Source organism: Geotrypetes seraphini, chromosome 2 (assembly GCF_902459505.1).
Source record: "Geotrypetes seraphini chromosome 2, aGeoSer1.1, whole genome shotgun sequence".
Lineage (NCBI taxonomy): Eukaryota > Metazoa > Chordata > Amphibia > Gymnophiona > Dermophiidae > Geotrypetes > Geotrypetes seraphini.
Genome location: NC_047085.1, coordinates 508180736 through 508204310, shown reverse-complemented (window position 1 = coordinate 508204310; position 23575 = coordinate 508180736). Strand labels below are relative to the sequence as shown.

Genomic DNA, 23575 nt, shown 5'->3' with positions numbered 1-23575 from the left:
AAGAAAGGGACTTGGGAGTGATGGTGGACATGACAATGAAGCCGACGGCACAGTGCGCAGCTGCCGCTAAGAGAGCGAATAGAATGCTAGGTATAATCAAGAAGGGTATTACAACCAGAATGAAAGAAGTTATCCTGCCGCTGTATCGGGCAATGGTGCATCCACATCTTGAGTACTTCGTCCAGTATTGGTCACCGTACCTTAAGAAGGATATGGCGTTACTCGAGAGAGTTCAGAGGAGAGCGACACGACTGATTAAGGGGATGGAAAGCCTTTCATATGCTGAGAGATTGGAAAAACTAGGACTTTTCTCCCTGGAAAAGAGGAGATTAAGAGGGGATATGATAGAGACTTATAAGATCATGAGGGGCATAGAGAGAGTAGAGAGAGACAGATTCTTCAAACTTTCAGAAAATAAAAAAACAAGAGGGCATTCGGAAAAGTTGAAAGGGGACAAATTCAGAACAAATGCTAGGAAGTTCTTCTTTACACAACGTGTGGTGGATGCCTGGAATGCAATTCCAGAGGACGTTATAGGGCAGAGTACGGTACTGGGGTTTAAGAAAGGATTGGACAAATTCCTGCTGGAAAGGGGGATAGAGGGGTATAGATAGAAATTTACTGCACAGGTCCTGGACCTGTTGGGCCGCCGTGTGAGCGGACTGCTGGGCGCGATGGACCTCAGGTCTGACCCAGCAGAGGCATTTCTTATGTTCTTATGTTCTTATCTGATTGTGGATATCCAAAAGTTTGGAAGGAAAGAGGAGGTTCTGCTGTTGGGAGATTTCAACCTGCCGGATGCGGACTGGAATGTTCCGTCTGCGGAATCGGAAAGAAGTAGGGAGATTGTGGATGCCTTTCAAGAGGTTCTGCTCAGACAAATGGTGACGGAACCCACAAGGGAAAAAGCGATATTGGATCTGGTCCTCACAAATGGAGAGAGTATCTCTAATGTTCAAGTGGGTGCTCACCTGGGAAGTAGCGATCATCAAACGGTTTGGTTTGATATAACGGCTAAAGTGGAGAATGGCCGCACGATACTTAAAGTCCTAGATTTCAAACGTACGGACTTTAATGCAATGGGAAAGTACCTGAAGAAAGAGCTGTTAGGATGGGAGGACATAAGAGAAGTGGAAAGACAGTGGTCTAAGCTGAAAGGAGCGATAAAAATGGCTACGGACCTTTATGTGAAGAAAATCAATAAAAACAAGAGAAAAAGGAAGCCGATATTGCTCTCCAACCTAGTAGCTGAGAAAATAAAGGCGAAAGAGTTGGCGATCATGAAATATAAAAAAAACCCAAGAAGAGGAGAGCAGAAAGGACTACAGGGTGAAACTGAAAGAAGCCAAGAGAGAGATACGTTTGGCGAAGGCACAGGCGGAAGAACAAATGGCTAAAAATGTAAAAAAGGGAGATAAAAATTTTTTCAGATATATTAGTGAAAGGAGGAAGATAAAAAATGGAATTGCTAGGCTAAAAGATGCTGGGAACAAATATGTGGAGAGTGATGAGGAGAAAGCAAATGTGCTAAACAAATACTTCTGTTCTGTGTTCACAGAAGAAAATCCTGGAGAAGGACTGAGACTGTCTGGCAAAGTTACACGAGAAAACGGAGTAGATTCTGCGCCGTTCACGGAGGAGGGTGTTTATGAGCAACTTGAAAAACTGAAGGTGGACAAAGCGATGGGACCATACGGGATCCATCCTAGGATACTAAGGGAGCTCAGAGAGGTTCTGGCGAGTCCTATTAAAGACTTGTCTCTGGAGACGGGAGTGATTCCTGGGGATTGGAGGAGAGCGGATGTGGTCCCTATTCATAAAAGTGGTCACAGGGATGAAGCAGGAAACTACAGGCCGGTGAGCCTCACTTCAGTTGTTGGAAAAATAATGGAAGTGTTGCTGAAGGAAAGGATAGTGTATTTCCTTGAATCTAATGGGTTACAGGATCCGAGGCAACATGGCTTTACAAAAGGTAAATCGTGCCAAACGAACCTGATTGAATTTTTTGATTGGGTGACCAGAGAGCTGGATTGAGGACATATGCTAGATGTAATTTACTTGGATTTCAGCAAAGCCTTTGATACAGTTCCTCATAGGAGGCTGTTGAATAAACTTGAAGGGCTGAAGTTAGGACCCAAAGTGGTGAACTGGGTCAGAAACTGGCTGTCGGACAGACGCCAGAGGGTGGTGGTTAATGGAAGTCGCTCGAAGGAAGGAAAGGTGACTAGTGGAGTCCCTCAGGGTTCGGTGCTGGGGCCAATCCTGTTCAATATGTTTGTGAGTGACATTGCTGAAGGGTTAGAAGGAAAAGTGTGCCTTTTTGCAGATGATACCAAGATTTGTAACAGAGTAGACACCGAAGAGGGAGTGGAAAATATGAAAAAGGATCTGCAAAAGTTAGAGGAATGGTCTTAATGCCTGGCAACTAAAATTCAATGCAAAGAAATGCAGAGTAATGAATTTTGGGATTAATAATAGGAAGGAACTGTATATGCTGGGAGGAGAGAAGCTGATATGCATGGACGGGGAGAGGGATCTTGGGGTTATAGTGTCCGAAGATCTAAAGGCGAAAAAACAGTGTGACAAGGCAGTGGCTGCTGCCAGAAGGATGCTGGGCTGTATAAAGAGAGGCGGAGTCAGTAAAAGGAAGAAGGTGTTGATGGCCCCTGTACAGGTCATTGGTGAGGCCCCACTTGGATTGTGTTCAGTTTTGGAGATCGTATCTGGCGAAATACGTAAGAAGACTTGAGGCGGTCCAGAGGAGGGCGACGAAAATGGTAGGAGGCTTGTGCCAGAAGACATATGAGGAGAGACTGGAAGCCCTGAATATGTATACCCTAGAGGAAAGGAGAGACAAGGGAGATATGATTCAGACGTTCAAATACTTGAAGGGTATTAACATAGAACAAAATCTTTTCCAGAGAAAGGAAAATGGTAAAACCAGAGGACATAATTTGAGGTTGAGGGGTGGTAGATTCAGGGGCAATGTTAGGAAATTCTACTTTACGGAGAGGGTAGTGGATGCCTAGAATGCGCTCCCGAGAGAGGTGGTGGAGAGTAAAACTGTGATTGAGTTCAAAGAAGCGTGGGATGAACACAGAAGATTTAGAATCAGAAAATAATATTAAATATTGAACTAGGCCAGTTACTGGGCAGACTTGCACGGTCTGTGTCTGTGTATGGCTGTTTGGTGGAGGATGGGCAGGGGAGGGCTTCAATGGCTGGGAGAGTGTAGATGGGCTGGAGTAAGTCTTAACAGAGATTTCGGCAGTTGGAACCTAAGCACAGTATCAGGTAAAGCTTTGGATTCTTGCCCAGAAATAGTTAAGAAGAAAAAATTTAAATTGAATCAGGTTGGGCAGACTTGATGGACCATTCGGGTCTTTATCTGCCGTCATCTACTATGTTACTATGTATAGTAATCTTTTTTTTAATTTTAAGTATGAAAACCCATGCAAATTACATTTTTAATTGTTAGACATGTGAATGATATTTGAGAATGGTTGCAATAAAATAAAATTATAAAGAGTGACCTATCTAAATTATGCATGATGACATGCAAGGAACGCAGAAGACACAGGACGTGAAAGCAAAAGAAAAACAACGAAGGTGACTGAATGGTGTTCAATCTCATTTGTTAAATAAAAAGACTTGACACGCTCGTGTTTCGGCCCAAAATGGCTCTGCCTCAGGAGTCTAAAAACATAGTATTAAAAAAATTAACTTTACATTTGCAAATCATATCATAAATATACACTTACACATTTAAATCAGAATAAATTAAAACAGATAAAAAGAGAAGAGAAATGAATGTACATGAAAAATGATACTAATCAAAAGTAGATGGTGACATCAAATTCTTCATATCATGTACAACATTGAAAATGCCAGAAAACTAAACTAAAAGTCATTGATGATATGATGATACAAAATTAAAACATACATGGATATACATTAGAAAATAAAGCCTGTAAAATTATGATAAACTCAATTATTCAATCATCAGTTAATAATACCAGATGTGTACAATGGAATGCAAAGGATAACCAGAGGGAGTGGAGAATATAAATAAAGCAGTGAAATGTAACTATATCTGTATACCTATAAAACTTTATTACTATACATTAAAAAACACAAAATCATTGGCTATTGAATAACCATGCTTAGAAAAAAAAATGAAATTGATACAAACTATATTAATGATTAAATAAAGAAATTTGCAAACTATATTAATGATTAAAGGAAGACTCAAACATAAGAAAAACAAAGAAACTATAAGAATGAATAATGGGATCAAATACATGAAAGCATTAAAAATATATAGAAATCTTATGAAGACCTACCAAGGTTAGGAAGAAAATTAATAATAAAAGTTTTGGAAATTAATCAATAAATACATAATACACTAAATACAATAACCAAACTGACCCCCAAGTAGCCTCTTATTATGGAAACAAAGTAGCACCTGAATCATACTGGAATAAAATAGATAACTCATTGCTATCCCTCCCCATCCCTGACCAGGACCTACTGGACCACTGGAAAATGATCAACGAACAAATCCTAAACAAACTAGCCCTGTTCAAATGTAGCAAAAGAATCCAAAGATCATCAGAGAAGTGGCTCGACTCAGCACTTATGTCCCTAAAAAGAGCTTGCTGATAGGAGTATTACTGGTGTAAACACTTGTCCTCGCACGGGGCAATTCAGCACGTGCTATTCCGCGCGTTAATGCCCTAATGATAAAGAAGGGGATCACGAACAGATCGGAGAAGGTTATCATGCCGTTGTACCGGGCCATGGTGCGTCCTTACCTGGAGTACTGCGTCCAGCACTGGTCGCCATACATGAAGAAGGACACGGTACTACTCGAAAGGGTCCAGAGAAAAGCGACTAAGATGGTTAAGGGGCTGGAGGAATTGCCGTACAGTGAGAGATTAGAAACTGGGCCTCTTCTCCCTTGAAAAGAGGAGACTGAGAGGGGACATGATCAAAACATTGAAGGTACTGAAGGGAATAGACTTAGTAGATAAGGACAGGTTGTTCACCCTCTCCAAGGTAGGGAGAACAAGAGGGCTCTCTCTAAAATTGAAAGGGGATAGATTCCGTAGAAACGTAAGGAAGTTCTTCTTCACCCAGAGAGTGGTAGAAAACTGGAACGCTCCAGGGATTCAAGACAAAATTAGACAAGTTCCTGCTGAACCAGAACATACACAGGTAGGGCTAGTCTCAGTTACGGCGCTGGTCTTTGACCAGAAGGCTGCCGCATGAGCGGACTTCTGGGCATGATGGACCACCGGTCTGATCCAGCAGCGGCAATTCTTATGGTTTTATGAGCCCTAAGTGGCGCCAGAAAATCCTAGAATATAAATCACTATTGATGCAAAAGAAGAAAGAGTACTACCCTAAACAGATCAGTACAGAAGATAAGCTTAAAATCAATAAACTGTTCTCAGTATTGGATAACCTAAGCAGCACAAATAAGATCGCCAAATGGCAACAGCACCAGAATCAGCCGACCATTTTAAAACAAAGATTCAATCCTTATGAGAGCAGCTCCCCCCTACCAATCCAGCTAAACCCACTGCAACAAAACCACCTATGGAAATGCCAGCAGACAGATGTTGGAAGAGATTACATTCAAAGACGCAAAATAGCTCCTCCTAAAATACTCCAGAGCATACTCAGCACCTGCTCGCCTTTTCTGATCAAAGCAGCCACCCCAGCAACTGCTGGTAAAATAACCCAGCGACTCAATTATCATGTAAAAACTGGCCTTTTCCACAAATCAGGAGGTGGAATTATCTTGATGCCCATCCCCAAGAACCCAAAAAAACTAAGTCCTTCTGATGTGACCAGTTATCAACCAGTAGCTTCCATCCCCATTCATCAAAATGATGGAGGGATATGTCATAGAAGAACTGGAATGCTACTTCCAATGTTTCAGTATACTTCACCCTTCACAATTGGGATTCAGGAAAAAACAACACAGAGATGGTAGTCGCAGTGCTAGTAACTTAAGTTAAAGAACTACTGAGCAAGGGTCACAGCGTGATCATAATCCAATTTGACCTAAGCAGTGCATTTGACCTCTCCCCTCCTAATGTTTTTCCACTTATGGTTCTTTCCTACACTCTAAAAGTATTGAATTGTAGTTCTGCCCTTTTTTTTACCTAGTGTCTCGGTTGGTCTGTAAGTCTGTTGGTCTTAACTATTGTTTTAAAATTTTTAAATGTTATGTTAAAATAAATGTTGTTTGTTGGTTTTCTGTTTTTATGCTGTAACTCGCTTAGTAAAAATTAAATTAAGCGACTCATCAAATTAAAATAAACTTAAACTTGAACCTAGACTTTGATGAAATGTCCGAGATTTTCAGTTATTTTCTATTTAGTGGCCCAGTCTTCTGGTTCCAAAGCTGCCTAACCATGTGACACTAAGTGGTACATAAGGATGGCAAACATTCTGATAAGCTCGCACCTTAAGAACATAAGAAGTTGCCACCACTGGGTCAGACCAGAGGTCCATCGCGCCCAGCTGTCTGCTCCTGTGGCGGCCCATCAGGTCTGTGACCTGTGAAGTGGTTCCTGACCATTTCTGTAACCTACCTCTACATCTATCTGTAACCCTCAATTCCCTCATCTTTTAGGAACCTATCTAAACCTTCCTTGAAACCCTGTAGTGTGCTTTGGCCTATCACAACCTCCAGAAGCGCATTCCATGTGTCCACCACCCTCTGGGTAAAAAAACTTCCTCGCATTTGTTCTAAACCTATCCCCTCTCAATTTCTCCGAGTGACCCCTTGTACTTGTGGTTCCCCACAGTCTGAAGAATCTGTCCCTGTCCACCTTCTCTATGCCCCTCAGGATTTTGAAGGTTTCTATCATGTCTCCTCTAAGTCTCCGCTTTTCCAGGGAGAACCTTCCCAGCAGAGTCCCCAAGGATCCCCGTTTTCACCATCTATGTTCAATCTCCTAGTTCAATCCTTTGGAACCAATCTAGATCCCGCACAAATAAAATATTTCTACTATGCAGACGACATAACAAATGTTTTGTATTTTCCGATCCCAGTGTCCTTTGAAAATCTGATTTATGCAGCTCACTAGAGGCTTTTTGTTGCGGATGTAGCTCCGAGAGAAAAGATGCTTGCTTGAAAAGTGCAGGGGGGCAAAAGGTTGCCTTTATCCAAACAAAAAAGTAAAAATAATTACGAGTGAAGGAAAGAGAACTGAAAATAAAACTCAGGACTGGTATCCCATCTTAGACTGAGCAGAAGTTTGTAAAAGTTTGACCAGTGTAAAAACAAATATTTATATTATTTGGCCTGAATCATAGGAGCATGATGTGAATGCAGCCTCTGCCTTCCTTTGCTTATAAAATCATATTGCAAATTGGGCAACAGTATAAATATGAGTTATTTCTGGACAAATTTTAGGTCAGGAAGTACAAGGGAAGGGAGGTAAAAGTCCTAGATGTAATTAACTGACTGCTTCTTGGAGCAACTAGTCCAGGAACCAATGAAGGGGAGCTATTTTAGATCTAGTCCTTAGTGACCCTCCGCGACTCAATGAACCTTATTTGCATGTGTGTTTGGGGTTTTGTTTTTTTTTTAAAAAGAATGACTCGCCTTTTTGTGTCTGAATTCAAAAGGGCCTGGGATAGGCACGTGGGATTTCTCGGAGAGAGAAAGAGATCATGGTTACTGCGGATGGGCAGACTAGATGGGCCATTTGGCCTTTATCTGCCATCATGTTTCTTTGTGATAGCAGCCCTTTGGGTTTTATCACGAACATTAGAGACTCTTCCACTTATTGTATTTATTTATTGTAATATTGTTCAGATGTTATGTCAAGCTGTATCTGCTGAACCTTGCCTGAGGTGAATCTCTACATAAAGGCGTTGCCAATCCCTTGGGAACTCCTGCTGCATATTTTTCTTTGAATAAAAGGGAAGTGTAACTCAGTTTTCATGTTTCTTTCTGGAAACAGGCTATATAAGGATAAGTCCTGATCTATTATCATGGATTAAACAAGACGGAGAGCCAAATATCCAGGATCCCCAGGAGTCGGGAGAGAGAGAAGTTAGACATTCATACTCAGGTGAGTAACCAAATACTGTACAGAATGACGTTCAGTACAACTGAGTAATAATTATTATACAGAGTAAGAGGAGGTATTACAGTGTACTGGTGAGTAGTAACTACTATACAGAGTAAGGAGAGGTATTGGAGTACAGTTGAGTAATAATAACTCTCTAGTACAGCTGAGTATTAACTACTATACTATTGGATCACTGGCAGGTTTATTAAACTTCAGGAAAGCGGTAAAAAACCCACTTTTTTACCTAATTATTGCCCATAAAGACACTCCCCAACCCTAAACCAGTTGTCTAAATCTACTTCCATAAGAGTTGTGCCCATGTCGTTGAAGGTGCCTTACCATTCGAATTGTGGCTGTCATTAAGTCCCAATGCCTGTTTTTGTTTTTAGGCTATGCTTGGATGTGTCTCTCTACTTCATGTGCTCACATCGTTAGAGTGCCTTAACGATTGTCTTACTACTGTACTTAGGTCCCAAAATGTGTATTTGATCTCTCATGCTGTGTATAGAAATTGTCTCACTGCTGTATGAAGAATGTGCCTAACCGCTAGTATATATGTCAACTTGTAACCTTGTTGCTAACCTTGATTATGTATGTAAACTTGTAACCCGTTTTGGGCTCTTTTGGGAGGACGGGATAGAAAATTGAATGAATAAAATTAATTATACCGAGTAAGAGGAGGTATTGCAGAGTACTGGTGAGTAATAATTGCTACTACTATATATAGAGTATGAGGAGATATAATATAGAGTATAACTGAGTAATAATAACTATAACGAGTAAGAGGAAATATTACTGAATACAGCTGAGTATTAATAACTACTATACCGAGTAAGAAGAGATGTTATTGAATACAGCTGAGTAAAACCAATTTCTTATCTGTACAGACATCAGGATATAAGTCCTCACAATTGCATGATGTCATACTAAAAGGTTTGCAAAGCCATAGAAGTTTGTAGAGCTCTCGTGAGCTTGCAGACCTTGAATACATCATTTTTCCCATTCTGTGTCTTCACACAGGAGCTGTGTATAGAAATTGTCTCACTGCTGTATGAAGAATGTGCCTAACCGCTAGTATATATGTCAACTTGTAACCTTGTTGCTAACCTTGATTATGTATGTAAACTTGTAACCCGTTTTGGGCTTTTGGGAGGACGGGATAGAAAATTGAATGAATAAAATAAATTATACCGAGTAAGAGGAGGTATTGCAGAGTACTGGTGAGTAATAATTGCTACTACTATATATAGAGTATGAGGAGATATAATATAGAGTATAACTGAGTAATAATAACTATAACGAGTAAGAGGAAATATTACTGAATACAGCTGAGTATTAATAACTACTATACCGAGTAAGAAGAGATGTTATTGAATACAGCTGAGTAAAACCAATTTCTTATCTGTACAGACAGCAGGATATAAGTCCTCACAAGTGCATGATGTCATCTGATGGAGCCCAACATACTAAAAGGTTTGCAAAGCCATAGAAGTTTGTAGAGCTCTCGTGAGCTGCAGACCTTGAATACATCATTTTTCCCATTCTGTGTCTTCACACAGGAGCTACCTCGGTTTTGTCTACTGCTTAATAGAGAAGCAGCTCCCAAGGAGGGTGAGTGGGGATTATGAGAAATTATATCCTGCTGAACATGCAGAATACATGTTATATGTATAAAAAATTGTTTTTCTGCAAAGGAAAAGGATAAAATAATAAGCCCATAGTAGTTTGAGGCGGTTTACAATAAGAAGTACTGGACATTCAGAGAATAAAATACAATATAAAATCATCAAATAACATACATCCTTCATAAAAAGTGAAAACAGTAAATCCTTAGGTTACAAATCAATTAAACAAATTAGTTTTTACTAATTTTCTAAAACTAAAATAGGATGAAGATTGCATAATAATGTTATCCAACCATTCATTTAATTTACCTGCCTGGAAAGCAAGTCCTTGTAAGTGAGAATCTCTAGCTACAACTTGCCCCAGGATTCAGTGTCGTCTCCTCTATTATTTAACCCATTCCCAAGCCCTCTAGCTCTTCTCACCCTAGAACTTGGCATTTCTGTGCACTTCTTTGCAGATGATATTCAGTTAGCATCTACCCAGACTTGTCATCATTTAATATTGGTTTACAGAGAATTGCTGATTGGCTTGAGAGTCACCGTCTGAAACTGAACATTATGAAATCCAAAGCTATTTGGATAACTGATAACTTTGTTAGCGAGCTACAGGCGCTGGTGGCGGACCCACCTTTCACTGTATTCCATCATGACAAGGTGGTCCTCCGCACTAACCCTAAGTTCTTACCTAAAGTGGTGTCTGATTTTCATCTCAACCAGTCCATCGTCTTGCCAGTATTTTTCCCCAAGCCCCACTCTCACCCCGGAGAGACGGCGCTACACACGCTTGATTGTAAGAAAGCATTGGCTTTTTACCTCCAACGAACTCAGTCTCATCGGACAGCCCCACAATTGTTTTTGTCCTTCGACCCTAACCGACTGGGTCTCCCAGTTTCCAAGCGCACCTTGTACAACTGGTTGGCTGCTTGTAATTCTTTTTGCTACGCTCAGGCTGGTCTCGCGCTGCATGGTCGAGTAACGGGACATAAAGTCCGAGCGATGGCAGCCTCCGTAGCTTTCCTCTGATCCACACCCATTGAGGAAATCTGCAAGGCTGCCACGTGGTCTTCGGTTCATACTTTCACCTCCCACTACTGCCTGGATACATTGTCCAGGAGCGATGGCCATTTTGGCCAATCGGTATTGCATAATCTATTCGCCTAAATTGCCAACTTCCCTCCATCCCTTTTCAATTAGCTTGGAGGTCACCCACATGTGAGAATATCATGCCTGCTTGTCCTGGGATAAAACACAGTTACTTACCGTAACAGGTGTTATCCAGGGACAGCAGGCATATATTCTCACAACCCGCCTGCCTCCCCGAGGTTGGCTTCTTTGCTGGTTATGTGAACTGGAGACCACGAGGAGTAGATGCGCCCTCTAGTGGAGCAGGAAGGCACGCATGCGTGGAACAGCAGAGCAAACTTAAAATCTTCAATCAAGTTTGCTTGAAAAAGCTGTCCGCATCGGGGCTCCGTAGATGACGTCACCCACATGTGAGAATATATGCCTGCTGTCCCTGGATAACACCTGTTACGGTAAGTAACTGTGCTTTTCCACCACCTCTTGCAGGAGTCTGTTCCATGCATCTACCACCCTTTCTGTAAAAAAGTATTTCCTCAGATTACTCTGGAGCCTATCACCACCTCTTCATCCTATGCCCTCTCATTGCAGAGTTTCCTTTCAAATGAAAGACTTGACTCAAGCACATTTACATTACGTAGGTATTTAAACGTCTCTATCATAAACTGTGCTGTTTGGTCCCTAACAGAAGGGCAATAATGTCAAGTATAATTAATAAATATTAGAAAATGATTAAAAATAGACGGGCTAGATTGAAATCTTTTCTTTTTCTTATGTTTTGGATTGTTTCTTTGAGAGTATCCTTCTTTTTGGAGTTATCGTATAACTTTTGTACTTGTTTTCAGAACAAAAAGTTTATTTATGTAATTTTGGATCTCATACAGCTCCAGAATTTTGTTAGAGAGGGAACATGCGATCAGAGGTGGTTATAGGCAGGAACAAGACTTTGGCTGTGTTTGCGGACTGTATTTGTTGCTGTTATGCCTTTCTTTGATTGTTATTTTTGCATTTGTTGCTATTTGGAAAATTAGTTTCATAACCTAATTTAAAAAAACAAAGATTTGAAGACTTGTGCTATGTCGCAGAATTTCTTAACATCAGAAATCCCGTGTAGTCGTGTGAGCCCAGAAAACTGTGTTTCTTGATTGTTAATAGCGCATAGTTAGTAATACATAATTACCGTCTTTTGTTTCTATCCCACAGATACTGAGGAAATGCAGGAGACGAAGAGGGAGGAGAATCAAGAAAAATGTCTTATAGAAATTGAACATATCTCAAGACAATCAGGAAATGTCAGTGAGAATATTTCACAAAGGAATGAGAGTAGAAACACGAAGAATTATCAACAGGAATTGGAGAAGGAGTCGAGAGACCCTGTAAGAGACTTCCTGGATGCAGTCACTGAGTGTGAGAAAAGTGACAGGGAACTCACAAACATCTCTGAGCTCCAGAGACAGCTGAGAGAAGAGAGACCCTTACTAAGTAAAAACAGTGACCAAATAACTTTTAAGCTACACCAGGGAGAGAGGAAAGGGAAGAAATCCATTCTACGTGACACTGCTGGAAAAAGCTTTGGTAAGATATATCATTTATTATTATATATCATGATAATCCACCTCAGGGTGAAACCCTTTTCATATTGTCAGTGTAGAAAAGGTTTCAACAAAAGGTGAACCTGAAATACAGCAGAGAACACATGCTGAAGTGAAACTTTTTTTCATGTATTGAATGTAACAAAACATTAATTCCTAGGGATGGACAGGGTGAAAATTTTTGTTCAATTTCAATTTATTTGATATGCCGCAAATATAAAACCGGAGTTATAATCTAAGAAGTTTACAATATAAAAAAATATAAAAGGGGAGGGGACAAATTAACAAATATAACTGTACAAACATCTCAAAAAAATATGTTTTGTTTAATTTCTTGTTTTATTTTAATTCATCTTAATTTTTGTGAACTAGAGAATGACGCAGGGAAAAAATTTGTCTCCGCCCCGTAAGCTTGGTCCCCATCTCTGTCTGATCCCTGCAAACCACCTGATCCCATCTGCACAAGCCTCAAATAGTTTTATACTGAACTTATTTTATTAAAGTACAAAAAGAAACAATATTCTGTGCAATTGTCATTTTATAAATCAGAGTTCTGGCTGCTAAACTAGAGGAAGATATCTTCAGCTGGCAGGGCTTTGTTTATAAATGTTTATCAACACAACTAGTATACTACTTTATCCTAAAGCAAAGAAAAGAAATATAAATGTTTTCCTACCTTTGTTGTCTGGTTTCCGATTTCATCATCTTATCATTCTGTTCTTTCCATCCATTGTCTGCCTTCTCTCTGCCTCTTCCATATGGCATCTTCTCTGTTACTGTGCCTCTCCCTTCCATCTCTCTCTTCATCCTCTTCCCATTGGTCTGGCACCTATCTTCTTCCCTCCGCTCCCCCCATAGTCTGGCATCTGTCTTCTTCCCTTCCATTTTTCCTTCCCTCCCCTAGGTGATTTTTAGCATTTCTCTCCTCCTTTTCTCACCTCTGATCTGGTATCTGTCTCCCCAATCCAGCATGTTCCCTTTTTCCTTTATCCTCTCCTTCAATCCAGTATGTGCTTCCCTCTCTCCTACCCACTTTCCTTCAGCGTCTGTTCCTCTCTCTCCACTTCCCTTCAGTGCCCTTTGCGTGGTCCAGTAGCCCTCTCCCTCCCTTCTCCTCACCTTCATTGGCAATTTTCATTGTCTCTGAGCGCCCAAGCCTTTTTCTCAAGTTGGGTCCGTCTGCCGAAACATCTCAAGCAACTTCCTGTTTCTGGTTGCTTCAGAGGAGAAGTTTCAGGCAGCCGCAAGTGACTTGTTTAAAGGCTCGTGCCGTTCAGAGTCAATGAAAATCGCCAGCAAAGGTGAGAGGAAGGGAAGGAGATGCCTGGACTTTGACAATAAGGAGGGAGGGGGCTGCCACGGGTAACAGTCACCATGTCATTCTCTAGTGTGAACTATTTGGAAATAGGGCACACTGTTATGATAAAAGGTACACTATTTTTGATGGTTTTCCAAAGGGACGCATGTGTATAGTGGCAAACCAAAATACACCAAATGTATGTACTGTTTCAATCTCATCTTTGATCCATGGCGTGGCTTTATCCCATGGTGGATGCCTTTAACAAGCGCTTTGCTTCTCCAACAGTGGATTCCTTGGTGGTGCAGGTCACAAAGTGCACTTCTCTCCCCAGTGACGGGGGAGTGGTCCTGAAGGATGTTCAGGATCGATGTGTGGATTTTGTCCTAAGCGTGTGTTTGATTCGGCAACTGCTGTTAAGGAGGCATCAACCTCTTCTTTCGTGGCTCGGGCATGCCATTCCAAACTGCGCCCTGATCCTGAAACTGTGGTGCTTCGCGACTTGGATTTTCTCATCTTGTATGGCATCTTGAAAGTTTTTGCTAAGCTTGCTACGTATTCCATTTCCTATGGGACGCTCTGCAACTTAGGCCTCCGTTGCACCTTCCCTGTCCAACTTGGAATCTTAATCTAGTTAAACATAGTAACATAGTAGATGACGGCAGATAAAGACCCGAATGGTCCATCCAGTCTGCCCAACCTGATTCAGTTTAAATTTTTTTTTTTTTCTTCTTAGCTATTTCTGGGCAAGAATCCAAAGCTTTACCCGGTACTATGCTTGGGTTCCAACTACCGAAATCTCTGTTAAGACTTACTCCAGCCCATCTACACCCTCCCAGCCATTGAAGCCCTCCCCTGCCCATCCTCCACCAAACGGCCATACACAGACACAGACCGTGCAAGTCTGCCCAGTAACTGGCCTAGTTCAATATTTAATATTATTTTCTGATTCTAAAACTTCTGTGTTCATCCCACGCTTCTTTGAACTCAGTCACAGTTTTACTCTCCACCACCTCTCTCGGGAGCGCATTCCAGGCATCCACCACCCTCTCCGTAAAGTAGAATTTCCTAACATTGCCCCTGAATCTACCACCCCTCAACCTCAAATTATGTCTTCTGGTTTTACCATTTTCCTTTCTCTGGAAAAGATTTTGTTCTACGTTAATACCCTTTAAGTATTTGAACGTCTGAATCATATCTCCCCTGTCTCTCCTTTCCTCTAGGGTATACATATTCAGGGCTTCCATTCATATGTCTTCTGGCGCAAGCCTCCTATCATTTTCGTCGCCCTTCTCTGGACCACCTCAAGTCTTCTTACGTCTTTCGCCAGATACGGTCTCCAAAACTGAACACAATACTCCAAGTGGGGCCTCACCAATGACCTGTACAGGGGCATCAACACCTTCTTCCTTCTACTGACTACGCCTCTCTTTATACAGCCCAGAATCCTTCTGGCAGCAGCCACTGCCTTGTCACACTGTTTTTTCGCCTTCAGATCTTCGGACACTATCAACCCAAGGTCCCTCTCCCCGTCCGTGCATATCAGCTTCTCTCCTCCCAGCATATATGGTTCCTTCCTATTATTAATCCCCAAATGCATTACTCTGCATTTCTTTGCATTGAATTTTAGTTGCCAGGCATTAGACCATTCCTCTAACTTTTGCAGATCCTTTTTCATATTTTCCACTCCCTCTTCGGTGTCTACTCTGTTACAAATCTTGGTATCATCTGCAAAAAGGCACACTTTTCCTTCTAACCCTTCAGCAATGTCACTTACATACATATTGAACAGGATTGGCCCCAGCACCGAACCCTGAGGGACTCCACTAGTCAACTTTCCTTCCTTCGAGCGACTTCCATTAACCACCATCCTCTGGCGTCTGTCCGACAGCCAGTTTCTGACCCAGTTCACCACTTTGGGTCCTAACTTCAGCCCTTCAAGTTTGTTCAACAGCCTCCTATGAGGAACTGTATCAAAGGCTTTGCTGAAATCCAAGTAAATTACATCTAGCATATGTCCTCGATCCAGCTCTCTGGTCACCCAATCAAAAAATTCAATCAGGTTCGTTTGGCACGATTTACCTTTTGTAAAGCCATGTTGCCTCGGATCCTGTAACCCATTAGATTCAAGGAAATACACTATCCTTTCTTTCAGCAACACTTCCATTATTTTTCCAACAACTGAAGTGAGGCTCACCGGCCTGTAGTTTCCTGCTTCATCCCTGTGACCACTTTTATGAATAGGGACCACATCCGCTCTCCTCCAATCCCCAGGAATCACTCCCGTCTCCAGAGATTTGTTGAACAAGTCTTTAATAGGACTCGCCAGAACCTCTCTGAGCTCCCTTAGTATCCTGGGATGGATCCCGTCTGGTCCCATCGCTTTGTCCACCTTCAGTTTTTCAAGTTGCTCATAAACACCCTCCTCCGTGAACGGCGCAGAATCTACTCCATTTTCTCGTGTAACTTTGCCAGACAGTCTCGGTCCTTCTCCAGGATTTTCTTCTGTGAACACAGAACAGAAGTATTTGTTTAGCACATTTCCTTTCTCCTCATCACTCTCCACATATTTGTTCCCAGCATCTTTTAGCCTAGCAATTCCATTTTTTATCTTCCTCCTTTCACTAATATATCTGAAAAAATTTTTATCTCCCTTTTTTACATTTTTAGCCATTTGTTCTTCCACCTGTGCCTTCGCCAAACGTATCTCTCTCTTGGCTTCTTTCAGTTTCACCCTGTAGTCCTTTCTGCTCTCCTCTTCTTGGGTTTTTTTATATTTCATGAACGCCAACTCTTTCGCCTTTATTTTCTCAGCCACTAGGTTGGAGAACCATATCGGCTTCCTTTTTCTCTTGTTTTTATTGATTTTCTTCACATAAAGGTCCGTAGCCATTTTTATCGCTCCTTTCAGCTTAGACCACTGTCTTTCCACTTCTCTTATGTCCTCCCATCCTAACAGCTCTTTCTTCAGGTACTTTCCCATTGCATTAAAGTCCGTACATTTGAAATCTAGGACTTTAAGTATCGTGCGACCGCTCTCCACTTTAGCCGTTATATCAAACCAAACCGTTTGATGATCGCTACTACCCAGGTGAGCACCCACTCGAACATTAGAGATACTCTCTCCATTTGTGAGGACCAGATCCAATATCGCTTTTTCCCTTGTGGGTTCCGTCACCATTTGTCTGAGCAGAGCCTCTTGAAAGACATCCACAATCTCCCTACTTCCTTCCGATTCCGCAGACGGAACATTCCAGTCCGCATCCGGCAGGTTGAAATCTCCCAACAGCAGAACCTCCTCTTTCCTTCCAAACTTTTGGATATCCACAATCAGATCCTTATCAATTTGCTGCAATTGAGTCGGAGGTCTGTAGACTACACCCACATAGATAGAAGTTCCATCTTCTCTTTTCAGAGCAATCCATATCGCTTCTTCCTCTCCCCAGGTCCCTTGCATTTCGGTCGCTTGGATATTGATCTTTACATAGAGAGCTACTCCTCCACCTTTATGACCATCTCTGTCCTTCCTAAAAAGATTATATCCCGGTATGTTTGCATCCCATCCATGTGATTCACTGAACCATGTCTCTGTGATAGCAACAATATCTAGATCTGCCTCTAATATCAGGGCTTGCAGATCATGAACTTTGTTGCTTAGACTGCGAGCATTTGTGGTCATCGCTTTCCAGCGATAATCTCCTTTTTCGTATGGATTTTTGTGTCGTTTCACTTTCCGTTGCAATACTAAGAAATGAGTTGCTGATATTGCTTATGTTGCAGCCTTTACTACTATCACATCTTTTCTTTTGCCGGGGGTGGTCTCTATAATTGTCCTTCGTACATACACCACCCCCACCTTCTAGTTTAAATGCCTAGAAAAATATTGTCTAAATTTCTCTGCAAGGATGTCACTGCTTGCATTGACAGACTCATCAAGCCCCGAGACCACTTCCCCATGGTTCTAATCCACGTCGGAACCAACGACACCGCAAGGAGCAGCCCGGACAGCATACCTGAAGACTTCAGGGCCCTGGGGGAGAAGCTGAGGAGGATGGATGCGCAGGTAGTCTTCTCCTCGATTCTCCCAGTGAGGGGCAAGGGCAGAGCCAGAGAGGATCGAATACAGAGGGCGAACGACTGGCTGCAAGGATGGTGCAAGGAGATGAACTTCGGGTTTCTGCACCATGGAGAAGCATTACAAGGACTACAGGGACACGACGGGCTACACCTAACCAGAAGAGGGAAGAATGTCCTTGGACACCGCCTAGCCCGCCTACTCCACAGGGCTTTAAACTAGGTAAGTCGGGGGAGGGTACAGGCGCAAACAACATACCATGCGAACTAAAATGCCAATACATTTCTGAGGCTGAGGAAAGTAGTCACAGGAATTCTAGGTCTGGGTCAGGGGTGAGTGCACACACTTTTGAGTTGGGAGTAGGGTCACATCATATTTATGGGTCACATTGTAATTCCGGGTCTAAGGGGAGTACACACTGTAGTTCTGGGTATATGGGGAGTACACATTGTGGTTCCGGGCCTCAGGAAAGCACAAATAACACAAACAATGCTAAAGGTGTTCAAATAGCTCAAGCAGGAATATCCCCACTGAGACGTAACAAAAATATAACATGGAGGGCTATGTACGTCAACGCACACAGTTTAGGAAACAAGATCCTGGAATTGGAAACAGAAATAAGGAATGCCGACCTGGATGTGGTGGCGATATCCGAAACCTGGCTCACAGACTCCCACGGGTGGGACATGGTCATACCGGGTTACAACTTGCTTCGCCGGGACAGAGAGGGTAGGATGGGAGGGGGTGTAGCATTATATACTAAAGATGACATTAAGGTCACGAGAATCTCAGATGTCCAGTATACTGGGGAATCCCTTTGGGTTAATTTGGCCAGAGGGAAGGACAAATGCTTGTATCTTGGTGTAATTTACAGACCCCCAAGACAACAGGATGACCTGGATATGGGAATAATCGAAGATATAGAAAATATCACCTTGCGTGGGGACACAGTATTGCTAGGTGACTTCAACATGCCCGATGTGGATTGGGTTACACTTACCTCTGCTTCCGGCAGCAGCAGGAGGCTATTAAACTCTATGAAAGGAGCAAGCCTCAGGCAACTGGTGTTGGAACCGACAAGGGATCAGGCAATACTGGACCTGATACTTACCAATGGAGAAAGTGTCACAGAGGTCTCGGTGGGCGACACATGGGCCTCCAGTGACCACAACATGGTATGGTTCAATATCAGGAAAGGTTTCAATAAATCTACTACACTAACCAAAGTCCTCAAATTCAAGGACACAAATTTCAAAGAAATGGGAGACTTTGTACACCAGGCGCTACAAAGCCAAGAAGAAACCGATAACGTGGAAGACATGTGGTCGGCTTTGAAAGCAACCATACAAGAAGCAACAAACCGCTATGTAAAATCAGTAAGTAAACGGCGAAGGAACAATAAGCCACAGTGGTTTACTGCGGAGATCTCAGACCTGATCAAGGAGAAGAAAAAAGCATTCATCTCTTACAAACAATCGGGGAAGCAGGACTCTAGAGCAGACTACCTAACCAAATCAAAAGCCGTCAAAACAGCAGTCAGGGAGGCTAAATTCCACATAGAGGAGTCTCTAGCAAAAAACATCCAGAAGGGAGATAAATCCTTCTTCAGGTATATCAGTGAAAGAAGAAAAAACTCAGGCGGGATTGTACGTCTTAGGAAACCAGACGGAGACTATGTGGAAAAAGATTCGGAAAAAGCCCAACTATTAAATGAATACTTCTGCTCAGTCTTCACCCGAGAAGCGCCAGGGCTCGGCCCTCAGCTACAGACAAGGGTTGGCTCAGTTGACCCGTTTAGCAACTTTGAGTTTACCCCCAGCAGTGTCTACGGTGAGCTGTCAAGGCTCAAGGTTAGCAAGGCAATGGGGCCGGTCAACCTGCACCCCAGGGTGCTTAGGGAGCTGAGTGATGTCTTGGCGGAGCCACTGTCCGCGCTCTTCAACCTCTCCCTTAATAAAGGCAGCGTTCCGTTGGACTGGAGGACGGCTAACGTTATTCCACTCCACAAGAAGGGCTCAAAGATGGAGGCAGCAAACTACAGACCAGTGAGTCTAACATCGATAGTGAGCAAACTAATGGAAACTCTAATCAAACACCAATTAGATAAGATCCTGGATGAGGAGAATCTACGGGATCCCCGACAACATGGATTTACTAAGGGGAGATCCTGCCAATCCAACCTGATCAGCTTCTTTGACTGGGTGACAGGGAAGCTGGATATTGGGGAGTCCCTGGACATCGTGTACCTGGACTTTAGCAAAGCATTCGATAGCGTACCACACCACAGGTTACTGAGCAAGATGAGTTCTATAGGATTAGGTGACACATTGACGAAATGGGTTGGGAGCTGGCTTGGAGGCAGGCTCCAAAGGGTGGTGGTGAACGGCACCCCCTCCGAAATGACGGAGGTGATTAGTGGAGTACCACAGGGCTCAGTCTTGGGCCCAATCCTATTCAACATCTTTATAAGAGACTTGGCAGAAGGGCTTCGAGGTAAAATAACATTATTCGCCGATGATGCCAAACTGAGTAATGTAGTGGGCAAATGCACAACAGATGAAGATTCAATGCCCGACAACATGATGCACGACCTACTCCTACTGGAGCGATGGTCTAAGACATGGCAACTCAACTTCAATGCCAAAAAATGCAAAGTTATGCACCTGGGCAACCAGAATCCATGCAAGTCTTACACCCTTAATGGCGAGATCCTAGCAAAAACGGTATCAGAACGAGACTTGGGGGTAATCGTCAGTGAGGACATGAAGTCTGCCAATCAAGTGGAGCAGGCTTCGACCAAGGCAAGACAAATCATGGGCTGCATACGAAGGGGTTTCGTCAGTCGTAAGGCGGAAGTCATTATGCCATTGTATAGATCCATGGTGAGGCCCCACCTAGAATACTGTGTGCATTTCTGGAGGCTGCATTATCGCAAGGATGTTCTGAGACTGGAGTCGGTGCAAAGAATGGCCACCCGGATGGTCTCGGGACTCAAGGATCTTCCGTACGAAAAACGGCTTGACAAATTACAGCTATACTCGCTCGAGGAGCGCAGAGAGAGGGGAGACATGATCGAGACGTTCAAGTATCTTACGGGCCGAATCGAGGCGGAGGAAGATATCTTCATTTTCAAGGGTCCCACGACAACAAGAGGGCATCCGTTGAAAATCAGGGGAGGGAAACTACGAGGTGACACCAGGAAATTCTTTTTCACTGAAAGAGTGGTTGATCGCTGGAATAGTCTTCCACTACAGGTGACTGAGGCCAGCAGCGTGCCTGATTTTAAGGCCAAATGGGATCGGCACATGAGATCTATTCACAGGGCAAAGGTAGGGGAGGGACATTAGGGTGGGCAGACTGGATGGGCCTTGGGCCCTTATCTGCCGTCTATTTCTATGTTTCTATGGTTTCTTTTTCCTGCTGTAGTAATATGTAGCCCATCAGTGCAATATAGCTTCTTGTCCTTCCATGTATTTCCCCATCCTCCTATGTATCTGAAGCCTTCTTGATGACACGAGGTCTGAGCCATTTATTAAAGTCCTCTGTGTTTTTCACTCTTTGCTCTCCTTTTCCATATGCAGGCAGTATTTCAGAAAAAGCTAAAGTCTTTACAAAAGGTTTCACGCCCTCACCAAGCTCCCGAAAAGCTTTCTGTGCTGCAAGTGTGGAGTTGTTGGCCAGGGCATTTGTTCCCAGATGGATAACAACATCAGTGTTAAAATCCTTAGTTTCTTCCTTAATTATAGTCAGTATTTCTCTGTTCTTTGGCTCGTCCGCCGTATGAGCCTCTGGAGCAGGTGTCTCTTATAGATCTCGCAATCAAGACGGTCTTCCTGGTTGCTATTACCTCAGTCCGTAGAGTTTCAGAGCTTCAGGCTTTCTCCTGTCGGGATCCTCTGTGATGCTGTTCAGTTTTTTCTTTTCTTGAGAAAGTGGTTTCCACTTTCCATGTGAATGAGGTAGTCTGGCTTCCTACTTTTGCTTCCTCTAGTTCGAGGATTTCGTTATGGTATCTTGAGGTCGCCAACAAATTTTGCCTCTCTGACTACCTGTTTGTTCTGGTGGGTCTTGCCTGCAAGTGTAGGGCAGCTTCTAAGGCCACTTTTCCAGGTGGATCCCATATAGCAATTTCTGTGACTTACATGGCGGTCGGAACCCCCCTCCTCACCTCCCCCCCCCCCCGTGGTGCAGGCTCATTCTACCAGAGGCATTTCATCCTTGTGGGCAGTATCATCAGCTGTTTCTCTGGATGAGATTTTCAGGGCCGCTAATTGGTCCTCTCACCATAACATTTATCAAGTTTTAGCAGATTGATGTGGAGGCCAAGCAGGATGCTGCTTTTGGTTCCTCTATTCTCACCCTGACTTTTCAGGACTGCTCTTTTAATGTCCCACTGGGCTCGGAATAAATTGGGATTGTACTAGAACGATAGATTAGGTTCTTACCTTTGCTAATCTTCTTTCTTGTAAATCCACACTTTATTCCGGAACCCAGCCTATACCTTGCTGATTCACCAATAGGCTGTCTTTACAAGTACTGGTAAGCTGGATTTCTGTTTTCTGACCAGCCTTTATAAGATGTGCCATCAGATTGGGTTTAGCACTTACCATATTTTTTGCTCCATAAGACGCACCCTAGATTTAGAGTAGGAAAACAAGAAAAAAACCCATTCTGAACCATATTGTGTACTAATTATATACCAGGCTCTGCACCTAGCCCCCCTCACTCCCTGCCAGGCTGTTCCTTTCATTTTTCATATACATACAATACACACAGCAGATATAAATTCTCAAAACTGACACATTTTGATCACTAAATTGAAAATAAAATGATTTTTCCTACCTTTGTTGTCTGGTGATTTCAAGTCTCCCTTCCTTTCTTCACTCAGGCCCAACAATTGTCCCTTTCTATTCCCTTCGTCCCATGTCCCGAGTTTGTGACCCTCCCCCTCACTGCCTTCCAGCTTTTGTCCTTCGTCCTCCCTGCCGCGCCAAAGCCTGCCTACCTGTCGCTGATTCTTCCTCCTCTGCCCCTGCTGCTGCGCTGCAATTCAAGGAAGGTAAAGTAAGGGCCAACAAGCAGCAATTGCATGTTGCCGGCCCACAAGCCTTCCCCCAACGTCAGAAATGGCGTTGGGGGAAGGTTTGTTGGCTGGCGACATACAATCGCTTTTGACTGCACGCTGCTGATTACTAACTGTGCCTTTGTGGTATATTGAATCTTTCCCTGCAAGTATTGAAATGACTCTTTGCATTACCTGATTGGAAGAAGAAATGGATGATTGTTTGAATATGATTTAAGAAAGTGGAGATTTTTTTTGAACCCATGAAGCTCATTTGAGGTTTTTTCTCCACTTGTTTTCTTTTCAATGTTGATTTCAATGTTGATTTCCTATTTTTTGAATGATTGTGTGTGCGATTGGCCTTCTCTTTATTCTTCCCTTTTATGCATTGAGTAAACTGGATGTGTGAATGCAGGGGGGCTTCTATATATTAATGATTATAGAGTATGTATAGTGGATTTTTTGTGATTGAACGTACTCTCTCCTGTTAATTTTGCAGTGATTTCAATTACCCCAACATTGACTGGCTAAATTTTACATTGGGGAGTGCTAGAGAGGTAAAATTCCTAGATGTCATAAATGACTGCTTCTTGGAGCAACTGGTCTGAGAACCGTCAAGAGGGGGGTGCTATTTTAGATTTGGTCCTTAGTGGAATGCAAGACATAGTACAGGAGTTAACTGTGTTGGGTCCGCTAGGAAACAGTGATCATAACATGATCAAATTTGAGCTGATACCGGAAGTAATAT

General features: G+C 42.8%; 1 protein-coding gene across 1 annotated transcript in view; it reads left to right on the top strand.

The window, feature by feature from the left end:
• Window positions 1-23575, top strand: part of LOC117354599 — a 175559-nt gene that overhangs the window by 20463 nt on the left and 131521 nt on the right. Inside the window, 2 exon segments of the mRNA XM_033932385.1 lie at window positions 7986-8096; window positions 12005-12376. Coding sequence (XP_033788276.1) covers window positions 7986-8096; window positions 12005-12376 — 483 coding nt within the window.